This window comes from Chenopodium album, chromosome 15 (assembly GCF_948465745.1).
Source record: "Chenopodium album chromosome 15, dcCheAlbu1.1, whole genome shotgun sequence".
Lineage (NCBI taxonomy): Eukaryota > Viridiplantae > Streptophyta > Magnoliopsida > Caryophyllales > Amaranthaceae > Chenopodium > Chenopodium album.
Window position 1 is genome coordinate 42,395,878 of NC_137848.1, and position 20,164 is coordinate 42,416,041.

The 20,164-nt window shown below is 34.9% G+C and overlaps 1 protein-coding gene across 1 annotated transcript; it reads left to right on the forward strand.

The window, feature by feature from the left end:
- The first annotated feature begins 17,773 nt into the window (after nucleotides 1-17,773).
- LOC145582267 (small ribosomal subunit protein uS7) lies at nucleotides 17,774-19,696 on the forward strand. The gene is made up of 4 exons (XM_081639277.1): nucleotides 17,774-17,935; nucleotides 18,692-18,963; nucleotides 19,096-19,299; nucleotides 19,541-19,696. The coding sequence occupies exons 1-4, from the start codon at nucleotides 17,849-17,851 to the stop codon at nucleotides 19,593-19,595; spliced, it is 618 nt and encodes a 205-aa protein (XP_081495403.1). The 5' UTR covers nucleotides 17,774-17,848; the 3' UTR covers nucleotides 19,596-19,696.
- The last annotated feature ends 468 nt before the right edge of the window (nucleotides 19,697-20,164 follow it).

Sequence of the window (20,164 nt, forward strand, 5' to 3'; positions counted from 1 at the left end):
GCTCAATAGGGCTTGGCCCCTAAAAGACTTTTGGGGAAAGAAATGTACACTAAGTAGTAGGTAAAAGCAGAGGCAGAGGGAGAGGGGTACAAGAGGGGACAACTATCCTCCCCCCCCCCCCCCCCAACATCTAATAATAATCAGATTTTTTTATTTTAAAATACACTACCTCCCTTCCTGAAAGTTCGACTCACTTACTATTCATGTAGTCACAATAAAATAAATTTGACCATGTTTTATGATTTATACATTCAAAATAAATTAACAAGTTTGATTTTATTAGATTCTCCTAATGATAAAATTTTCAAATATCAACTTTTAAAAAATTTTACTTATACATAGCCGAAGTTATTAATGGTCAAAAATGTTCATTAGAGACCATGCAAATGCAAATGCAAAGTGCGTCGAAATTTCAGAAACGGAGGTAGTAGTAAAAATGCCCAAATTATTGATACTCAAACAAATTTGCGCAACTAATGCACATTATTAAAATGCTACACATTTTAACTTTTGAAAAATTCTAAGCATCACTATTCACTACTAACTACTAAGCCATATTAATTTAATCATGAAATCATAAAATCGATTCCAACTTGTAATGACTATGAGCAAGTCTAATAGTGTAATGACAACCCTAATGGTCGTGAGCAAATCAAATTTGTGTCAGTTAAAGCTCACTTAAGTCAAGAGAAACAAAGTAGACCTTTGACTTGAGAAGCTTATAGGTCACTCCCCACTCTAGCCCACTATTATTGTATTAAAATATCAAGTTTTGTCAACTCTATTCACCCCGAAGCTACCACACTTCTTACTTCACCCTCCATTATCATATCGAAATATTAGATTAACTTCTATCAATTCTATTCACCCCGGAGCTACCAACCACACTTCTTACTTCACCCACTTTCATCATGTTAAATTCTGATCAACTATTGTCAGCTCTATTCACCCTCGACCCTCTGAAATTTTTTATACACATACGGGGTGCATTGTGCATCCAACTAACCGAGCATTAATTTTTGTTCTCCATGTGTTTATTATATGAAAAACAATCATCAAAATGAGAACAAAATACTCATAGATGACCATGCATCTAGGTGTATTTAACCAGAGGTGATAATCGAGTGAGCCGAGCCCGAACTATGGTCAGGTCGGCTCATGTTCGTTTAAGTTTGTTCGAACTCGAGCCGATCTTGAAACTTTAAGCGTCGAGCTTTGACGGAGCTAAACTTGAATTGTTCACGAACATCCTTGACTTATTATTATTAGTTAACACGTCTTTTTTATTTTTTAATTATTAAATTTTTAATTTTGCAATGAGTTTAATTTTGTTTTTTTTAAATTAAACTCAATGCAAATGCAATAAAAATTAAAGAGAAATACATATAAGGAGAAGGATGAGATAAGGAGGTTAAATTAATGAAAGAACATGAGAGTTAGTGGCTACATAAGGAGGGAGAAGAGGAGATATGGTGCTTATTGTGAAAATGGAAACCAGTGGAATTCCTTTAAAATGAGAGAAAGAGAAAGATATAGAGGAGATAGAAAAAATAGAAAATGTTGTACTACATATTTATTTTGCCTTACATTTGGATCTTTTAGGTTTTTATTTATTTTATTTTTATTGGGTTAAAATTATTACATTTATTACTTGATATTATGTGTAATGTGATTATGTGAGTAAACAAGTGACTAACTGTCTACCACCTAATGCCTAATGTGTAATAATTCTCAATTTGATAATGTCCATGGTAATTTCAATTTTAATTTATTTGCTTAATGATAAACTAATTGAGAGTATAATATTAAATAACAGTCAGTTTTATAACTCAATGACAAGTTTCTCACCATCTGATTAATTGAGTTTTTGTTTCGTTGAAATATTTAATTAAATATTGTTATTTATTTAGGGTTGTTACTTTTTTTATAATGTTTAATATTCATATTTACACTACATTATTTGAAACTCCATAACTTTAAACATACAATTTGGTAATTGGTTCATGTTTTTCTATTTAATTGCGAAATGTAAAAATAATTCATCTAATTCAAAACATCCTGAACTTTGACAATATATGTGTTAAAAAGAATGTATGAAATCCCAAAGTTTATGGAATTATTTTTCATCTTTCTTGTATTGTATGTCTAAGCATTATGGATCTTTGGGTTATGATGTTAAATTTTAAGTAACTAAGGCAGTGCTACGCGCGCATTGCGCACGAAGCAATGTGGTGTTGCTAGTGTGTGAGACCGGAAGTGTGATTTCTTTTGGCTAATTTGTAGGTTTTTTAGGTAATTATGAATAAATGTAGATTAATTAGTGAATGTAGGGAATATTTCAACAAACATCAACTTTGAGCCCCACTGTGATCATGTATTTAAATATGATGGTGTCCAAAAGGGAAAGAAACACTACAAAAAAAATGAGAATAAGCAACACTTAAGATTGCAACACTTACAAAAATGTTACTCTTAATAATCTAACGCAACAATATTTATTTGTTACCTTAAACTAAAGTAACAGAAAAAAAAAGTGTTGCTCTAGACTATATAAGGCAACAGTCGCTTAAAGTGTTACCTTTTTCTTGTTTAAGACAACAAACATAATAATTGTTGCATGAAAAGATAACAATAACAAAACTATTGTTTGAAAATGTAACATTAATATCTATGTTGCCATCTATGGCAACATTTATATTAAAAAGACAACATAATTTACGATGTTGCTTTTATAGAGAGTGTTATATATATATATATATATATATATATATATATATATATATATATATATATATATATATATATATATATATATATATATATATATATATATATATATAAACAAGCAAGTTTAGTGGAGTTGGTGGGGAACTCACAAGGTCGAGCCCTACCAACTACTAAATGCTTGGGAGTGGCAACATTTAGAAACATTTTTTGCACTGTTACCTTTGCTTTATTTTGTTGTAGTGAAACTAGAGATAAAAGAGTCGCCAACAAGTTTTAGGAACTTGTAAACCGCCCACAAGTGTGAAAGTTACACCTCATTCACGATCATAGAGATCGCTAACTCTATAGTGGTCCGGAACCATGACTAGATATTCGGGGATGATGTACATATCCAACCTAAAAGAGTCGCCAACAAGTTTTAGGAACTTGTAAACCGCCCACAAGTGTTAAAGTTACACCTCATTCACGATCACAGAGATCGCTAACTCTATAGTGGTCCGGAACCATGACTAGATATTCGGGGATGATGGTATAAATCCAACCTAAAAGAGATTGAATCCGCCCTAAATAGGCCTCTACTTAATTCGTATGATATTCATGTGCGCTTTCAGATCAACATACATTCAATAAATTAATCTTGAGCATACTTAATCTATTTTGGTTGATTGTTAATGCACAAATAAATCTATTATTGGCGATCGCTTGAATTAAAATCATATTAGCCTAAAGGCTTGTTCTCTTCAGCTTATTTTCAGTTCAGCTTAGTTCTTAATTTCCTTTTCTCATAAAATATTCAGTTAAGTTCAGTCCAGTTCAGCTCCAATAAGTTCAGTTTAGTTCAATTCAGCTCAGTTCAGTACATCAGAACATGCCCTAAACAAAATTATTAATTATCTCGTTAGGCGTGATTTCAAGTACAAATTCCTTTTAAACCTGCAGAAAAGGGCGTGACCAAGCAATAACAATAAATTATAAATAATCAAGCAACATATAAGAGGAAGAAGACATCATAGTAACAAATTATACATAAATTAGGAAAAATTAACATAAATAATACAAACTTTACTTGGTTTTCACTAAACCAGACAAACTTTTAATTATTCTTCACTATTATAAACTTTATTGTATATATTCTTTAAACAAGAAAATTTACCTTTAACATGCTAAGAAAAACTCAACATGTAAACTTTTTTTTTTTAAACAAACCTAAAAGGGACAAAGATTAAATTAAGAGATCATTCGAAGCTACAAGCATAATACGATTTGGTATTACATCATTCCACAATCTTCAACCAATCTCACGAGGTTGAAAATAATGGGTCAAATCATGTGCTACTTTATTTCCCAATCGCTTAACAAAAGACCAAAAACAACTATAAAGAAAACACCTATAAAGAAAAGAACATAGCTTTAAAATGTCTTCAAGAACTAAATGTAAGGCATTAGAGCCAGACGAGTTACTCCTCAACACCTCAACAACTGCCAGTCAATCCCCTTTCACCACAACCCTACGCAGCCTCTTTTCCCTAGCCAACTACAGACCCCGAAAGAAAGCCTTAGCTTAAGCCACCATTGGTTCCCACCTCTCCGTACCCTAAACACTTGCACAAGCCACCACCAGCCTTGCACTATCTTGCACAACATTCCCCAGACCAGAACTTACATCCCTAAGGACCCCTGCATCCACATTCACCTTAAAAATCTCTCCAATGGGTGGCTGCGAGGTAGTGGGATGCACCAAACTCGTACCAACTCTTCCCATACCAGCTTTCTCCTCTTCTTCCTCACCTCATTGCAAACCCTCATAGCATAGCTCACTATATTATCAGGATTCGGCCTCTCCTCCTCCATCACCACCTTATTTCGCCCCCCCCCCCCAAAATTGCCCAACATAAAGTAATAACCTCTACAAACTCCTCTACCACCATATTATTGACACCATACTCCCACTAATCAACCAAAGAATAGAAATTAAGAGAGGAAAAATGATGGAACTTACTTGTATCCCAGATAGCACGCGCCAACCTGCAATTTTTTATAGCATGAAGTGTAGATTCTTCCTCCCTTTGGCAGACCCCGCGAGAAGGATCATAACCCTGCACGCTGCGATTAATCCCAAGATGAATAGGTAGAGCATCTTGACTTGCTCTCCAAGCAAAAATCTTAATTCTAGGAAGAACACACAAATTCCAGAATTTATTCCACAAGTATCGCCCATTCAAACAAGCTACCTCCTCTCTAGATCTCCCATCCTCAAACATCGCCCTGAAAGCCGACCAAACTGAATAATTACCATCATCCTCCAAATCCCAGCATACCGCATCAACAGGAAGACGAGTACTAAGGGGAATACTCAAAATTCTTGCACTTTCAAAAGGGATAAATAAGCTATTAAACTTCTCCACATTCCATGCTTTTTTTCCAGGGTCAATAAGCTCAACAACTTTCAAACTAGTGTTAGCAATACCTCTTGGCGAAATGATCTTGCGGGATTGAGTTCCAGGAATCCAACAGTCCGACCAAACATTAACATTCTCACCATTTCTAATTCTCTAACGCATCCCACGATTAACAACCCACCTAGCCTCCCAAATACCACGCCATGTGTAGCTTGGCATGGACCCTAAATTAGTCTCCATGAACGACAAATTAGGGTAATAACGACCCCTTAGCACTTGATCAAGCAAGCTGCCAGGCTTGGTAATCAGCCTCCAAGCCTATTTACCCAACAAAGCCCAATTAAATAGCTTAAAATCCCTAAAACCCAAACCACCATCCTTTTTAGGACGACATAATTTTTTCCACGCTAACCAGTGAATTTTCCTCTCCCCTTGCTTTTAACCCCACCAAAACCGAGCAACTAGAGATTGTAACTCATCATAAAAAGAGGCAACTTGAACACACTCATCACATAAGTAGGGAGAGATTGGGCCACCACCTTTATCATAACCTCTCTACCTGCCTTAGATAGTACCACCCCTGAAGCTTCTTTCACAACTTCTCTTTTAAGCCTCTAGTAATAACCTTCTTTGACTGTCCAACTACAGTGGGTAAGCCAAGATATCTGTCATGAACATCCACTTGTCTAACCCCCAACTTATTCACCAACTCTGTTCTCTTCACATCCCGGACACCTTTAATAAATGACACAGTCGTTTTATCAACATTAATTTTTTTGTCCGGAAGAAAGCTCATACAACTCAAGAACTCCCTGAATATCATCCAAATCCTGCTTAGCCGCCTTAGAAAAAATAATACAATCGTCTGCAAAAAGAAGGTGACTGATCGATGGAGCCGCTGGAGCAATTTGAATACTTAGCAAGCTACCCCTCTCCTTCGCATTCCGTAAAAGATGAGAGAAAACCTCAGCGCAGAGTAGGAATAAGTAAGGAGAAATTGGGCGTCCTTGATGCAACCCCCGACCCGGACAAAACTCTTCAGTAGGGTGACCATTAATCAACACTGAAAAAGTTACTGATTTAACAGTCCATAACCCGATTTGTCCAACTCTGATAAAAACCAAATTTCTCAAGCACAACATCTAAAAAATCCCACTAAATTCTGTCATATGCCTTTGACATATCAAGTTTCAGAGCCATATTACCCTCTTTCACAGTCGAATTCTTCATATGGTGGAAACACTCAAAAGCAACCAGAATGTTGTCAGTAATTAAGCGCCCCGGAGTGAAAACACTCTAATTTACTAAAATTAATTTATCTAGAAACTTTTTAATCTGTTCGCCAACACTTTTGACACCAATTTATACACAACATTACACAGGGAAATAGGTCTCAAATCCGCCATCTGATCAACATTGTTCTTTTTCGAAATAAGAGCAATAAAAGTCTTATTTAAAAATGACGGAATAGCAGTACCTCTCAGAATCAAAAGAACAAAATTTGTCACAAAAGGTCCAACAATAAGCCAGTATGATTGAAAAAATAGCGAGCACATACCATCTGGTCCCGAAGCCCTAATTGGATGCATTTGACTCGGAGCTTCCTTCACCTTAAAAGTCGTGCACTCTGTATTTAATATCCCATTCATATTATCAGTTACTCTACTCTGAAACTGTTGCACAGCTTGCTCGATCATTGAAGGATTGGACGATTGTAGACATCTACTTTTGGCCTCCAGCCCCAACCAGAAGTTCTATGACAATAAATAAAACCATCTTTGTATTGGATCAACGTGAAGGATACTTATTGATTACTGATTAAGTCATAAAAATTCAAAAATGACTAGCCTAACCCAAAACGAAATGAACCAAAGTCTAATTAACTAAGCCCGATCAATAATTAGGACTAAACCTGAACTTAAAACCTAATTTTGACGGACTTAGAGGTGCCTAGGTTAAAAACTGAAGCTGCTGCAAGAAAAGCCGCGCGCAACTTCCAAGGTTGCGCGTGACACCCAGCGCAACCTCCAGTGATGTGCTCGCGGAAGATTTAGAATTTTGTGAAAATACTGAATCGAATCTTACCATAATACCGTGTGCAAGACAATTAGTTGCGCTACCTCTAGCAGCGCATCCAAATCACTTGCGCGCAGCAGGCGCAAGCGACCTCTTGAGATGCACGTGCCACCTGCTGTGGTAGAATGCTCAAAACCCTAAATGCACTCATTCCCTATAAATAGGGACTTAATACGAAGCTTAAACACACAAAAATTAACCCGAAAAACCGGCAGGAACTTTGTGAACTTGTGTACTAATTACCCTCTTGTTTTAAACACTCACCCCTCTTACTACTTGTCGTTACGGTGGTGGTTCCCGAATAAGAAGGAGTCCATAAGGGTTCTAAACGAAGATCCAGCAAAGAAAAGTGGTTAGTTTCCCGAGCACTTAGATAAATCACCTTTTTCTTTATTGTTTAAATAACTTTAATTAATTAATTAGTGTTGTTTGACCACTTTAAAAAAACTTTTAATTAATTTAATTCACATAGTATTCTTGCGTTAATTACAGACTAGAATTGGAATAATTAATTGTTGTTTTCTCACCTAAGCCAAGGCGAATCTTGTTTATCTTTGTTCTTTTCACGAATTCGAATTAAATAAAGAATAACGACCTTTACAATGTAATTCCTACGTGATTAATATGTGTAAATAAAATCAACTAACTTAGTTTTAGGTATCACGTTGCATTTATTGTTTGGTGATGAAATTGTGAAAAAGGAAGATCTAGTAGAGGCCGCTCTAGGGCTAGAATAGAGATTCCCCCCCCCTAAAGGAAACATTATTTTAGTACCCTCGCTCCCGAACTCATTTCTGGTAGTAGACCAATTTGGGCATGGGTAAACTTATGATTCATGCTAAATATCCCTTGAACTCTACTTGGGAGAAAGGCATGAACGAGGTTTATGAGTTTTCCTAAAACTCATTGGCGACTCCTTACTAGTTTCTTACAAAAAAGCGTAATGATATATAGGATCAACTCTAATTCAAGGTCCCCCAAACAATAAGGAATTCAAATCCTAATACACCTTTAAAAGTGTAAAGTCCTAGGCTTTTAAAGGGTCATGGGCATAAAGGAGAAGGATCTCCTATGATGGGCACACCCTCCTTACAACGATGTAAACAAATTTCGAAAATAGTCCACTGCCATTACTCCCACTGCATTATCACCCAAGTGACTAATACCATTGTCATCTTTTAAACTTTGAATTGAATTTTTTTTCCTTCTACTTGAAGCTTGCTGGTGATAAAATTTTGTGTTCTTATCGCCCTTAGATAACCAAAGTACTCGAGATCGCTATTTCCAAAATACCTCTTCATGTTGAACCAAGCCTGCAATATCACAATTTAGAGCCTTCCTTTTCTCTAGCTGGCCAGCCGTGAGACCCCCTTTGTTCAAATTTTTCAATTTTTTCCTCAACTCTCGAAAAGTCTCACCAAACTTCAAAGAGCTCCACCTCTTGACACTACAAAAATAATGAGAATAGGCAGCACGTAAAATTGCAACACTAAAAAAACCTATTACCCTTGATAACCTAAGGCAACAATTTTAAAATGTTACTATGAACCAAAATAATAAGACTAGATCCTTGTGCAACAATAAAAAAGTGTTACTATAGACCACTAAAGACAGGAATCACCTAAAGCGTTGCTTTTCTCTTGCCTAAGGCAACATGTTTAGAAAATGTTGCTAGAAAAGATAATGATATTATAATTGTCGCCTAACAATATATCACTTATCATCTATGACATCAATTCATTGAATACACATCATTAGTCGGTGTGTTGCCTACTAAATTATGTTTAATCTAATCTATACTAATATCTAAAAAGGCATTCCTGATAAAGTCTATGTGTCATGTAGACCCCTTCATACGCACATCATCCACTAAACTTCTTATTACGCCACGTCACTCTACACCACATAGCTCTCCCTTCCATATGTTTCTCATTACATCATACACTTAGGGCTTGTTCTCTTCAGATTATTTTCAGTTCAGTTCTTAATTTCCTTTTCTCATAAAATATTCAGTTCAGTTCAGTCAATCAGAACATGCCCTTATATTTAAAAAAAAAAATCACAAGATTTGAACCTGCAACCTCAAATTCTAGAGCTAAGCGTCTTAACACCAAGCTATGTAACATTTAATGTTATCTTTTGATACAAAATACTAATATGTATAACAAATGTAAGTACAAGAAAAAAATGTAATGACTCGGGACATCGCCTAGGCCAAATACTAGTTAAATGTTTAAAAGAAAATCATGGGTTACTCCATTATGTTTCTTATGTATCTCATTAATATAAATTTTTTAAGTTTTTAATAAGGAAAATGAAGAAAAATTATATCTTAGAGCACTGGTAGAAAATACCTCATTAGTAACACCCCATTAGTAACCGACATATATTATGTCAATTACTATATAAGAGTATAAGTAACTGACATAACCAATGCAGATTAACAAATAAATTAGCACTAGTAACGACATAACTAAGGCCAGTTACAAAGACTTAGTCAAAGAGAGTGTGACCAAATATTAGGTTTTTTTAAGTGTTTAAAGAGCCACAAGGGTAGGCGGCGATGAGAATCAATCTAAAGATCCCGTGGAATCGGGAAGGAAGCTCTAACTACCTGAGCTACTCTCTCCATATATTAGTAATTGGTAGAGGTGTCAAAACCATACCTGACCCGACTCAATCCAAAACCAATTGGAAAAAAAATATATTTTTTCAGATTTTGACTCGTGTGGACAAAATAATTTAGTATGACTCAACTTTTGACTTGACCTGACCTGACCTCAGACCCGATCGAACATCCGAATTGACATTTTTAATAATTGGCTCATCAGACCCGATTGAACATCCGAATTGACATTTTTAAACCTTATTGACCTTATTACTTGTAACGAGCTATAGAAAGGCCAATTACTAATATGGTGATGCCGCTTAGAGTCTTAGTTATAAAAAACACGATCATCTTTTCAGTTCTACTCATCCTCTTTGATTTGCAATTCATATGAACAACAAATCAAATTTCAGCAATTCAACCCTCATTCAAACTCTAATTTTTTCTCTCTAATTTTCAATTCTATCCCATTTTCTCTCTCTTCAACCCTCATTCAAACTCTAATTTTTTCTTCTTCAGCAATTCATATGAACAACAAATCAAATTTCAACGGGCCTTACCACCCATGTCAAAGTCGTCAATTGCATCAGATCATCTGATGTGGAGATCACCGAAATTACAAATTTTCTCGGCATAAATCATTCAAGTTAATTGGTTGTTTTTCGAAGGATCGTGATGTAATCATCGGCGTTGATATGATAATCACAAGAGCTACTCATAAAGAAACACATTTTTATTCTAAGACAACAGTTTTTAAAGCCAAGGTAAAATGATAGCTAAGACAACAATTGTACAAAGGCAACAAGTAAAAAATGTTGCAACTTTAGGAAACAATTCAAAATTATCTCCTTATTTTATAATATACAACAACCTTTCAGTTGTTATATTTGTTAGTAATAATACAAATGTGTTTCCATATACATTAAAGAGTAACACTATGAAAATTAGAATGAATCAACATGTGAACTCAACAAAATAGTCTAAAGGAAAGCCGAACATCAATATAGATGTAAATTGATTTTATAACATAACACATATAAACTCATCAAAATCTCAATAACAATAATATTTAATGAAAAATAACTACATAATGTATCTATACCCTTATGCTCCTAAATAGATTCACAATTTAATACTACTAATTGTTTATATCTAATTCTGTACAGGAGGACGGGATTGTAGCCAAAGAACAGAAAATCTAAAGCTCTAATATAAAGCAACTCTTTGTCTCTGTCTTCAATATATATCTCACTTCCATGTACTTTACACCGTGTAATACCAATTAAATGACAAAGTTAAAGAATAATATTAACTTTCAAAATTTAGAAAAAAAAAAACTCAAATTCTAAACAAAGATAAATCATGACATAAATTTCACAATGTAGCTAAAACAATTTAGCATATATTTACTTGAGTTATGCTAAAAATTAAATTACTCCAATATGCTGCGGTTTTTGGCTAGAGGTTTCCAGCTGGCTTTTGCATGCTAGGCAATTGCTACAGCAGGTGGTGCATGTGCGGCTTTCTACATGTTGTGATAAATGAGGGAAGAACTCAATGGAAGCACTTCAGTCACCATTAACTAATGTACTGTTGGCTATTGGATGTGCCTATGGCCGATGAATAAGCATGAATGTTCTAAAGGTACTCTCATTTTAGTCAGATATGTGACTCTTACATCACGTCTCAGCCACCAACTGATATAACAAGAGAGAGGTGTAAATTTTGGTAACTTCTTAAAAGGTCTATATGATCAACCTCAGTTTCTCAACCCTTCATGAGGTATTATTTGCAAAGATCTTTTTATTTTATAAAAGGCCTATATGATCAACCTCAGTTTTGTCTATAAAGGTAATCGGTTATCGGGTACCCGTTTTACCAAGTCGGGTCACTGGGTACCCGTTTTTTTTTTCACTCAAGCTTAAAAATTATCAAATTTTGATATAAAAACACATCAACAACATATATAGTTACAAATCTATAATTTAATATCACAATAATACAATAGTAAATACGTCCATTGATTTCTTGCTTTACAAAACTACAACAAAACAAATTTCTCACTTTTATTTACGATTCTTACCCCTATAAAACTAATTTAAAACCTGATTTAAGTGGAATAAAAAACACATAAGTAATAACATACAAAACTAATTAATAATATACATAAAAAAATACCCAAGCTAGCAAGCCTCATTTTCACCTTTACCAAAGAGAATGTTTGTATAAGAGAGGTGTGTAGCGGTGGAGATTGAGCTTGTAGGCCGTGAAATAGAGGCAGGCGGTGATGATTTGTGGTGGAGTGGTCGAGATCGAGCTTGTGGTCGCACGTGGAGGAGCAACTGGTGTAGTCTGCAGTGGAATGGTGGTTGCGGTGGAGACATGGAGTGGTGTGGTAACTTGTGGTCGTGGATGGGGTGGAGTGGTAACGTGGTCGTGAATGTGGCTCCTGCTCAAGGAATGGAGAGAAAGAGGAGAAAGAGAGAGAAGAGGAGGAGAGAGAGGGGAGAATAAAAAGCTCTTAGCTCTATGCGGCTAGAGCAGTGAAAGAGTAATCCACAAACCCTTAGATGTTTCCAGAAAAACCACAAAAATTAAAAAAAAAAAACCAAACGGGTATTTAACGGGTACTCAAAGTGCGGCCCATTACCCGACTCGAAATTTAGATTTTTTTCACGTGTCGGGTACCTGACCCGCAAAGATGGAAATAATTAAAAAAATTACCCGCCGGGTAGTTTGCGGGTCTTCGAGTTTTCGGGTCGGGTCAAACGGGTCGGGTGTTTTTAAACACCCCTACATGTCACTAAATAATAAAGATCAAAGCTTTTATCCTAACATGATACTAACGTGATATTAGAAAGCATAAAGACATCCTAACATGATATTAGGAATTAAAATAATATTCTAAGCATGATTTCTATATCAAAAGAATAATTTAGTAATCGAATTACTCACTTTGATGCCTTGTATCTCTTTTTATCAAACAATACACACTTTAGTAACTTCAAGAAAGATTAAATCAAACAAATACTTCCTCCGTTTCTTTTTAATTGACACGTTTGTTTAGTCACGTTTGCCAATGCACAACTTCAACTACTCATATCTTTAATTACTGATAAGCAAAAATTATGAAAATTTGATATTGTGAAAATATATATCGTGACAAATCTAACAAGATTTCACATGACTATTTTTTTATTACGTACAAAGCACAAAACACGGTCAAAGAGGAGTGTGTGAATAGTACTAAAGTCAAAACTTGTCAACTAAAAAAAACGGAGGTAGTAATAATTATTGAAATATGGATTTGGGATCAAACCCTCAAAACTATCAACCTTTCACGTCAATGTCTAAGGCAACTTCGAGCTTGGTTAGAACTATTCGAATCTCGTGAATGAGGTATGGTGACTAATCAAAGAAATATCAAGGATGTGTGTTTGATGTGTTTAGGCTAAAACTAGATCAAGGCTAGGTTAAGAAATTAAGAGAGAGAGAGAGAGAGAGAGAGAGAGAGAGAGAGAGAGAGAGAGAGAGAGAGAGAGAGAGAGAGAGAGAGAGAGAGAGAGAGAGAGAATAAGCTTTAGCTTAGAGAGGGATTAAGATGATGATTGTTGGTGAATGAAAATGGAGGAAAACGTTCTCTATTTATAGAGAAAAGCAGTGGAAAAGATCATAAAAAGAGTCAGAATCCGACTCAGAGTGAAACAACTTTCATAGCAAAACGATGGCTATATCTCTACTTGATGCTTATATTGCCGCGCGATGCTTATATCGCTGCGCGATATTTCCATTGCCGAACAATACTTTTTTGGAAGATAAGATTTGTACGGAATCTGTCTTCCAATCAAATTAGGTTAGACGAATTTCTGTATTTATCCTTATTTTATCAGAATTAAATCTATTAAAAACAAGTGTTTTATCCGATATAAAATTCTTAATCTTTATCTTTTCAAAACAAGATAGATTAGAACATTCTAGAAGATTCTAGACGCCAATAATCAATCCTAATGGATTTAGGACTTAAAACAACCTTCTAGATAATTTTAGAAACTTGTAATAAATCCTAATGGGTTTAGGAATGAGGTTAAGGTTAACGGACCCTCCACATGATCATTAGGTCGTAAGTAAGGCTTGGTTTGGGCCCAGTTTAGTATTTTGGCCATTCCATCCTACATCTCAATTAAAAAAAAAAACTCAAATGGATGAAGAACACCATTGATAGGTGAAGAAGAAGATCCAAGTGAAGTGAAATCACGCAAACGTCATCCTTGTACTGGTAAGTTCATGAACCTAGAGAGCTCGAGCTCAACCTAATGTTTATCGTTTAGGAAGAAGGAAAACAACAACAATAATGAAAAATTGAAAGCACAACTGAAGCAAATGAAGGACAAATTGATCGTTGGGGAGGAAATTCAAGGTTTCATGGATGGGAGAAAACTTGTGGAGCTTCAAATGGAGCTAAAGTTTGTAAAATCTTAAAATAGGACTTTGAAGCAAAATAAAAAAAATATTTATGAGTTACAGGGAAAAGATGTATATGGGAGTAATGTTGCTCTTTTGAATGTGTTTTTGCTTTGTATGCTGGCATTATAAGCCGAATTAATGGCTATAAGTATGAACTAGCTGGCATGTTATCTATGTAATAATTGGATCTTGTTTGTAAGTTTCTGGTTTGCATGGAATGAACTAGATGTAATTATCATATTAGGCCTTTGTTTACTGTTTAGCACTTGGTAAAAATAAGCATAATTAAGATTCTCAATAGCATTTGTACTATTATATTCAATGCCATCAGACACATGTCCTAAGGTACATGGAAAATATTCAATAATATGCAAAAGATACTTTTGACCATAACCACTGAGTACTCCTTTCAAAAGATGCTTTAAATATGTACTAAGATCTAAAAACAAACCCTAATTATATCTTGTTTCTTACATCAAAAACCTAACTATTAACCTAAAAAAAGAGCTAAAACATTATGTATTAGGTGCAGCAGTTGTAGATGCTTGTGTTTCTATTGCATCTTCTGAACTTGTTAGTATGGTGTTTGTGCCTTTCCTTGGTCTACCCCTCCCTCTGCTCAGACCAAAACCTGATTTCTTTGAGTGGTTATTAGTAGATGTAGTTAATGAAGCGGTCTTCTCAGTTAAGCTTTTCGTTGATGAGGTAGTCTTCTTAGCTCTGTTTCTTTTAGTAGTTTGCTAATTGAGGTTGTTAATTTATTTATTTAATTTTTTTTTTTTTTTTTTTTTTTTTTTTTTTTTTGAAAATATGAATCATCACAACAATGGTAGTGTCGAGTACTTACAGTTGGTTAATTAGATATGGTTGCAGGGTCAGTTGATTTTTGTGGACATTTTCTTATGGTGTGATTTTTTCCTTTGCATCTACTTTAAGTCATTTGCATGCCATGCCTGCTTAATTTTCCCGGCTTCTCTTGACTTTCACGAGGAGCTTTCCTCCTTGCTTTTCTTGGTCTCCTAACATTAACCTTTACATCAAGTGGATGCAATGTAGAGGAAAGTCCACAGGTGCCCAATGTCTTTCACCTCTGATAGGGTTAATAGGTCCATTATATGTCTGCAAGTACTTTGGTTTGGTTAGTCTATCATCAACATAATCTTCACAAGGTACCTTAAGCCAATTGCAAGCAGCAATTGCATGACAGCAGGGGAAACCATGCAAGTCCCACCTCCTGCAAGTACAAGTTTTTTCATTCAAATTCGATACTAACACTTCCATTCCATGAATTATTTCAAAGTCAGTAGCTCTTGATGCCAATACAGTGCACCCTTTCGCATATTCTTTGTTTTTCTCAAGCCTTTATTACAAGTGTTCAAAGTCACAACCCGCAGCATTGTCCGGGCTACACACTAGTTTATTTTTAAAAATAAAGAAAATCGATGAAACAAGTCAGAATCCCTAGAAGTGAAGGAAGGGAAGACTAATAATTAAGTTGATACATATGAACTTTGACATATTAGTTGACTCTACCAATTCATCCACTCTCTTTAGATCCTCATGCAATTTTTATAGTTTAATATATATTTATTGGTTGGAAACTAATATTCATTGTTTAAAATATGAATTTTAATATTCCAATACTCTTATGTTTTTTCCCACTATATACTTCTATTATTTTAATAATGAAATTTGATTTCTATAGAATTTATTGTAACTTATTAGATGTAGAACGTAATATCCTGTATGTACATTATAATACCCTTACTTCATAAACAATGCTTTTCATAAGGAGTAGTGATGTTAAAAATGCATAAATTATCTTACATAGGTTTTTTTGTACATATGTATGACATGGTAATTAGGCTAGATTGTAACAAAGTACTTATCAACTAGATGTCAAAAAAGTAGTTATCAACTACTCGTCTGATAGTAAATTTCGTATATCACAACTCACTATGGCACTTTAGGAAAAAGAAATCCTTGGCCATTTCCCACTTTAAAAGGTTAGATTGAGTAGAGCGATTTTGATTAGTGGAAAAGTTTCCTTACCAAAAAAAAAAAAGGTTAGGTGGTAGGGGGTTAATGCCCAAATTATTGATACTCAAACAAATTTGCGCAACTAATGCTCATTATTAAAATACTACACATTTTAACTTTTGAAAAATTCTAAGCATCACTATTCACCACAAACTACTAGGCCATATTAATTTAATCATGAAATCATAAAATCGCTTCCAACTTGTAATGACTATGAGCAACTCTAATAGTGTAATGGAAACCCTAATGGCCATGAGCAAATCAAATTTGTGTCAGTTAAAGCTCGCTTAAGTTGAGAGAAACAATGTAGACCTTTGACTTGAGAAGCTTATAGGTCACTCCCCATTCTAGCCCACTATTATTGTATTAAAATATCAAGTTTTGTCAACTCTATTCACCCCAAAGCTACCACACTTCTTACTTCACCCTCCATTATCATATCGAAATATTAAATTAACTTCTGTCAACTCTATTCACCCCGGAGCTACCAACCACACTTCTTACTTCACCCAATTTCATCATGTTAAATTCTGATCAACTATTGTCAGCTCTATTCATCCTCGACCCTCTGAAATTTTTTATACACATACGGGGTGCATTGTGCATCCAACTAACCCAACATTAATTTTTGTTCTCCATTTGTTTATTATATGAAAAATAATCATCAAAATGAGAACAAAATACTCATAAATGACCATACATTTGAGTGTATATAACCAGAGGTAATAATCGAGTGAGCCGAGCCCGAACTATGGTCAGGTCGGCTCATGTTCGTTTAAGTTTGTTCGAACTCGAGCCGATCTTGAAACTTTAAAAGTCGTGCTTTGATGGAGCTAAACTCGAATTGTTCTCGAACAACCTTGACTTATTATTATTAGTTAACACGTCTTTTTAATTTTTTAATTATTAAATTTTTAATTTTGCAATGAGTTTAATTTTGTGTTTTTTTTTTAAATGAAAAAACTAACTTATTATAGCATAATATATAAGATAAATATATTTAAGTTTATGTACGTAATTTTTTTTATATATGGAAAGACTAATCGAGGTTATTCACGAACTTTTCAAGTCGAGCTTGACATAACTCAGCTAACGAGTCGAATTCAAATTTGAGCCGAGTCACCACGAATCGAGCTTTGACCGAATCGAGCCTTGACCGAGTCGAGCCTATATGGTTCACGATCGGACGCGGCTCATCATCACCTCTCACTTCGACAATTCCTCCATTACAAACCCAACCCTCAAAACCCAAACATAATCACCCAAAAATCATGAGCCTCCAATACCCAATTCATCAATCAACTAACTCAGCCCAAATCATAGAGCTCTTCTTAGACCCTCAGCAGATTCAACAAATTATGCTTTTTTTTTTTTTCTCTGCAATTTTACGTTTTTTAAAGCGCCTCCTCACTAAAATCGCCTCCTCTGAGTCCTTTCTCTCTCATTTGCCCTAGTTCAAGGTATTCTCTCTCCTCTGCAATTCATCACTTTCTCTCTCCTCGAATTCGACGTTGATCTCCTTTGCTTCTCTCAGATGGCGGAAGTGGAAGCCTTGGTGCCAGTTTCAGCTTCGACCGAAACTGTCAAGCTCTTTGGCAATTACGGTTTTGAAGATGTCCAGGTTTTTATCATCTTTTCGAATTTTAGATCTTTGTTTTTTTAATGATGTGAAATTGAAGGGAATGTGGCTTTGTTTTTCGTGATTTTTTTTTTTTTTTTTGTCTGACGTTTGAACGAATTTGTTGATTAAATTTTGGAGAAATTTAAGTAGTTTTTTTTTTTTTTTTGGTTGGTGTTGTTGTTGTTTTAATTCTTGTTTCGTGGGTATTTGTAGAATGTTGATTATAATTTCATAGAGAAATCATTTTTTAGTTTTATTGAATTTTTGTTTGTGTGGTATGCTTTAATTTTTGTGCAATTTGTGAATTTGGTTGTAATTTGAAAAGTGATTTAGTGTTTGGTTGTGCAACAGATGTAATATTGGACCTCTGTGTTTTATTTGTATGAACATCTTATAATAAGTTAATGTGAAATTTTGTATCACATGAATCTTTATAACCGAGGTAAGGGTAGGGTTCGAGATAGAGAATTGTCAAATGGAAAAGGAGGTTACAATGAGGTTAACTTAGGTTGGGGTGGGGAAGATTGCAGATTGTAAAGGATTATGTTTATTGAGGAAAACAATTATTCTACCCCGTAACGCTGGGGAGACCCGAGATTAGTATCCAATAGCGTCTGTTGCCAGCCAATTTTTTATTTATTGTGATTGGTTTGTTGATATGGAGCTCTGCGGCTGTTTCTGTAGTCTTCAGATTGTGTTTTGATTTCAATGTTTATCATCTGTGTTGAGAATGTTCATTTTTTCTTCCTCTGTTAGGTCACGGATCTTGCCCTTGCCGATTACATTGCTGCATCTGCAGTTAAGCATGCGACCTTTGTGCCTCACACCTCTGGTAGATACCAAATGAAGCGATTTAGAAAGGCTCAATGCCCCATTGTTGAGAGGCTTACCAACTCTCTCATGATGCATGGGCGTAACAATGGTAAAAAGCTTATGGCTGTTCGTATTGTGAAGCATGCTATGGAGATTATTCACCTCTTGACTGACTTGAACCCCATTCAAGTTATTGTTGATGCCGTCATCAACAGGTATTGAACATAACCAGTTGGGTTCTGAGTTGTAATATATGAGTGTTTACATTTATATTAAATTGAAAGGTCGTATTGTGGACTTCTGTATGCATCTATCTGTGTTCTTGTTTGACATACATTTTGATGCAGTGGACCAAGAGAAGATGCCACTAGGATTGGATCAGCTGGTGTTGTTAGACGTCAGGCTGTTGATATCTCTCCATTGAGGCGGGTGAATCAGGCAATATATCTCCTGACAACAGGAGCTCGTGAGAGTGCTTTCAGGAACATTAAGACTATTGCTGAGTGCCTTGCAGATGAACTCATTAATGCTGCCAAGGGATCATCAAACAGGTATGCTTGCACAATGACTTCGCTACTCTGTTCTTATCGGTTTGAACAAGACAACTTGTTGGTACTCTTTGTGATTTTTAGACTTGTCATTGGCAGGATAGCTAAATCTTTCTTTATATTTGAGCTTTCAATTTGCTTCTTTGATATTGTCTGTTATCTTTGAACTTTTTATGTTAGCTTAAATTTTATTCCATCCCATTACAGTGGGTTGTTATACTTATGATGCTTTTTATCTTTACAGTTATGCAATCAAGAAGAAGGATGAGATTGAAAGAGTTGCCAAGGCCAACCGTTGAGTTCAGTATTTGGAGTTCTACAGAGATTTAATTTTGTTCAGCAATTTTGAAAACCTAGGTTCATCGACAATCAGATGTATTGTTGATTCTTTCAGATAGTTCGCATAATTTTTAATGCTGGAGAAGTAGATTTATTGAAGTTAGGTGTGAATGAACCTTCAAAATCTATGTCATGCTTGTTAGTCTATTGGATATTGATTGAGTTTAAATGGATATTTAGCTTGAGCTGATAATCTATTACTATTAGATTTTACTTTATTGTTATCTTTGGTTTAAGTCTAATATATTTTGGTTTAAATGGATATTTAGCTTGAGCTGACTTTACATTACTAACAGGGGAATGGGTGCTTAGGAAAGGGAATGTAAAAATCAGGGGAAGAGAGGAGAAAAAAGAGGGGGAGGGGGTGTTAAGAATTAGGTATAGAATTGCAAAAAATTTGTAAATGTAGTGAGTAAAACCTAAGGCCTTGTTTAGTTGCAATAATGAGAAAATACAAATTCATAGGAAATATATTTATGAGGTAGTTGTTTGGTTTGGTTAACTCTTGTTGGAATTGATATTTTTATAA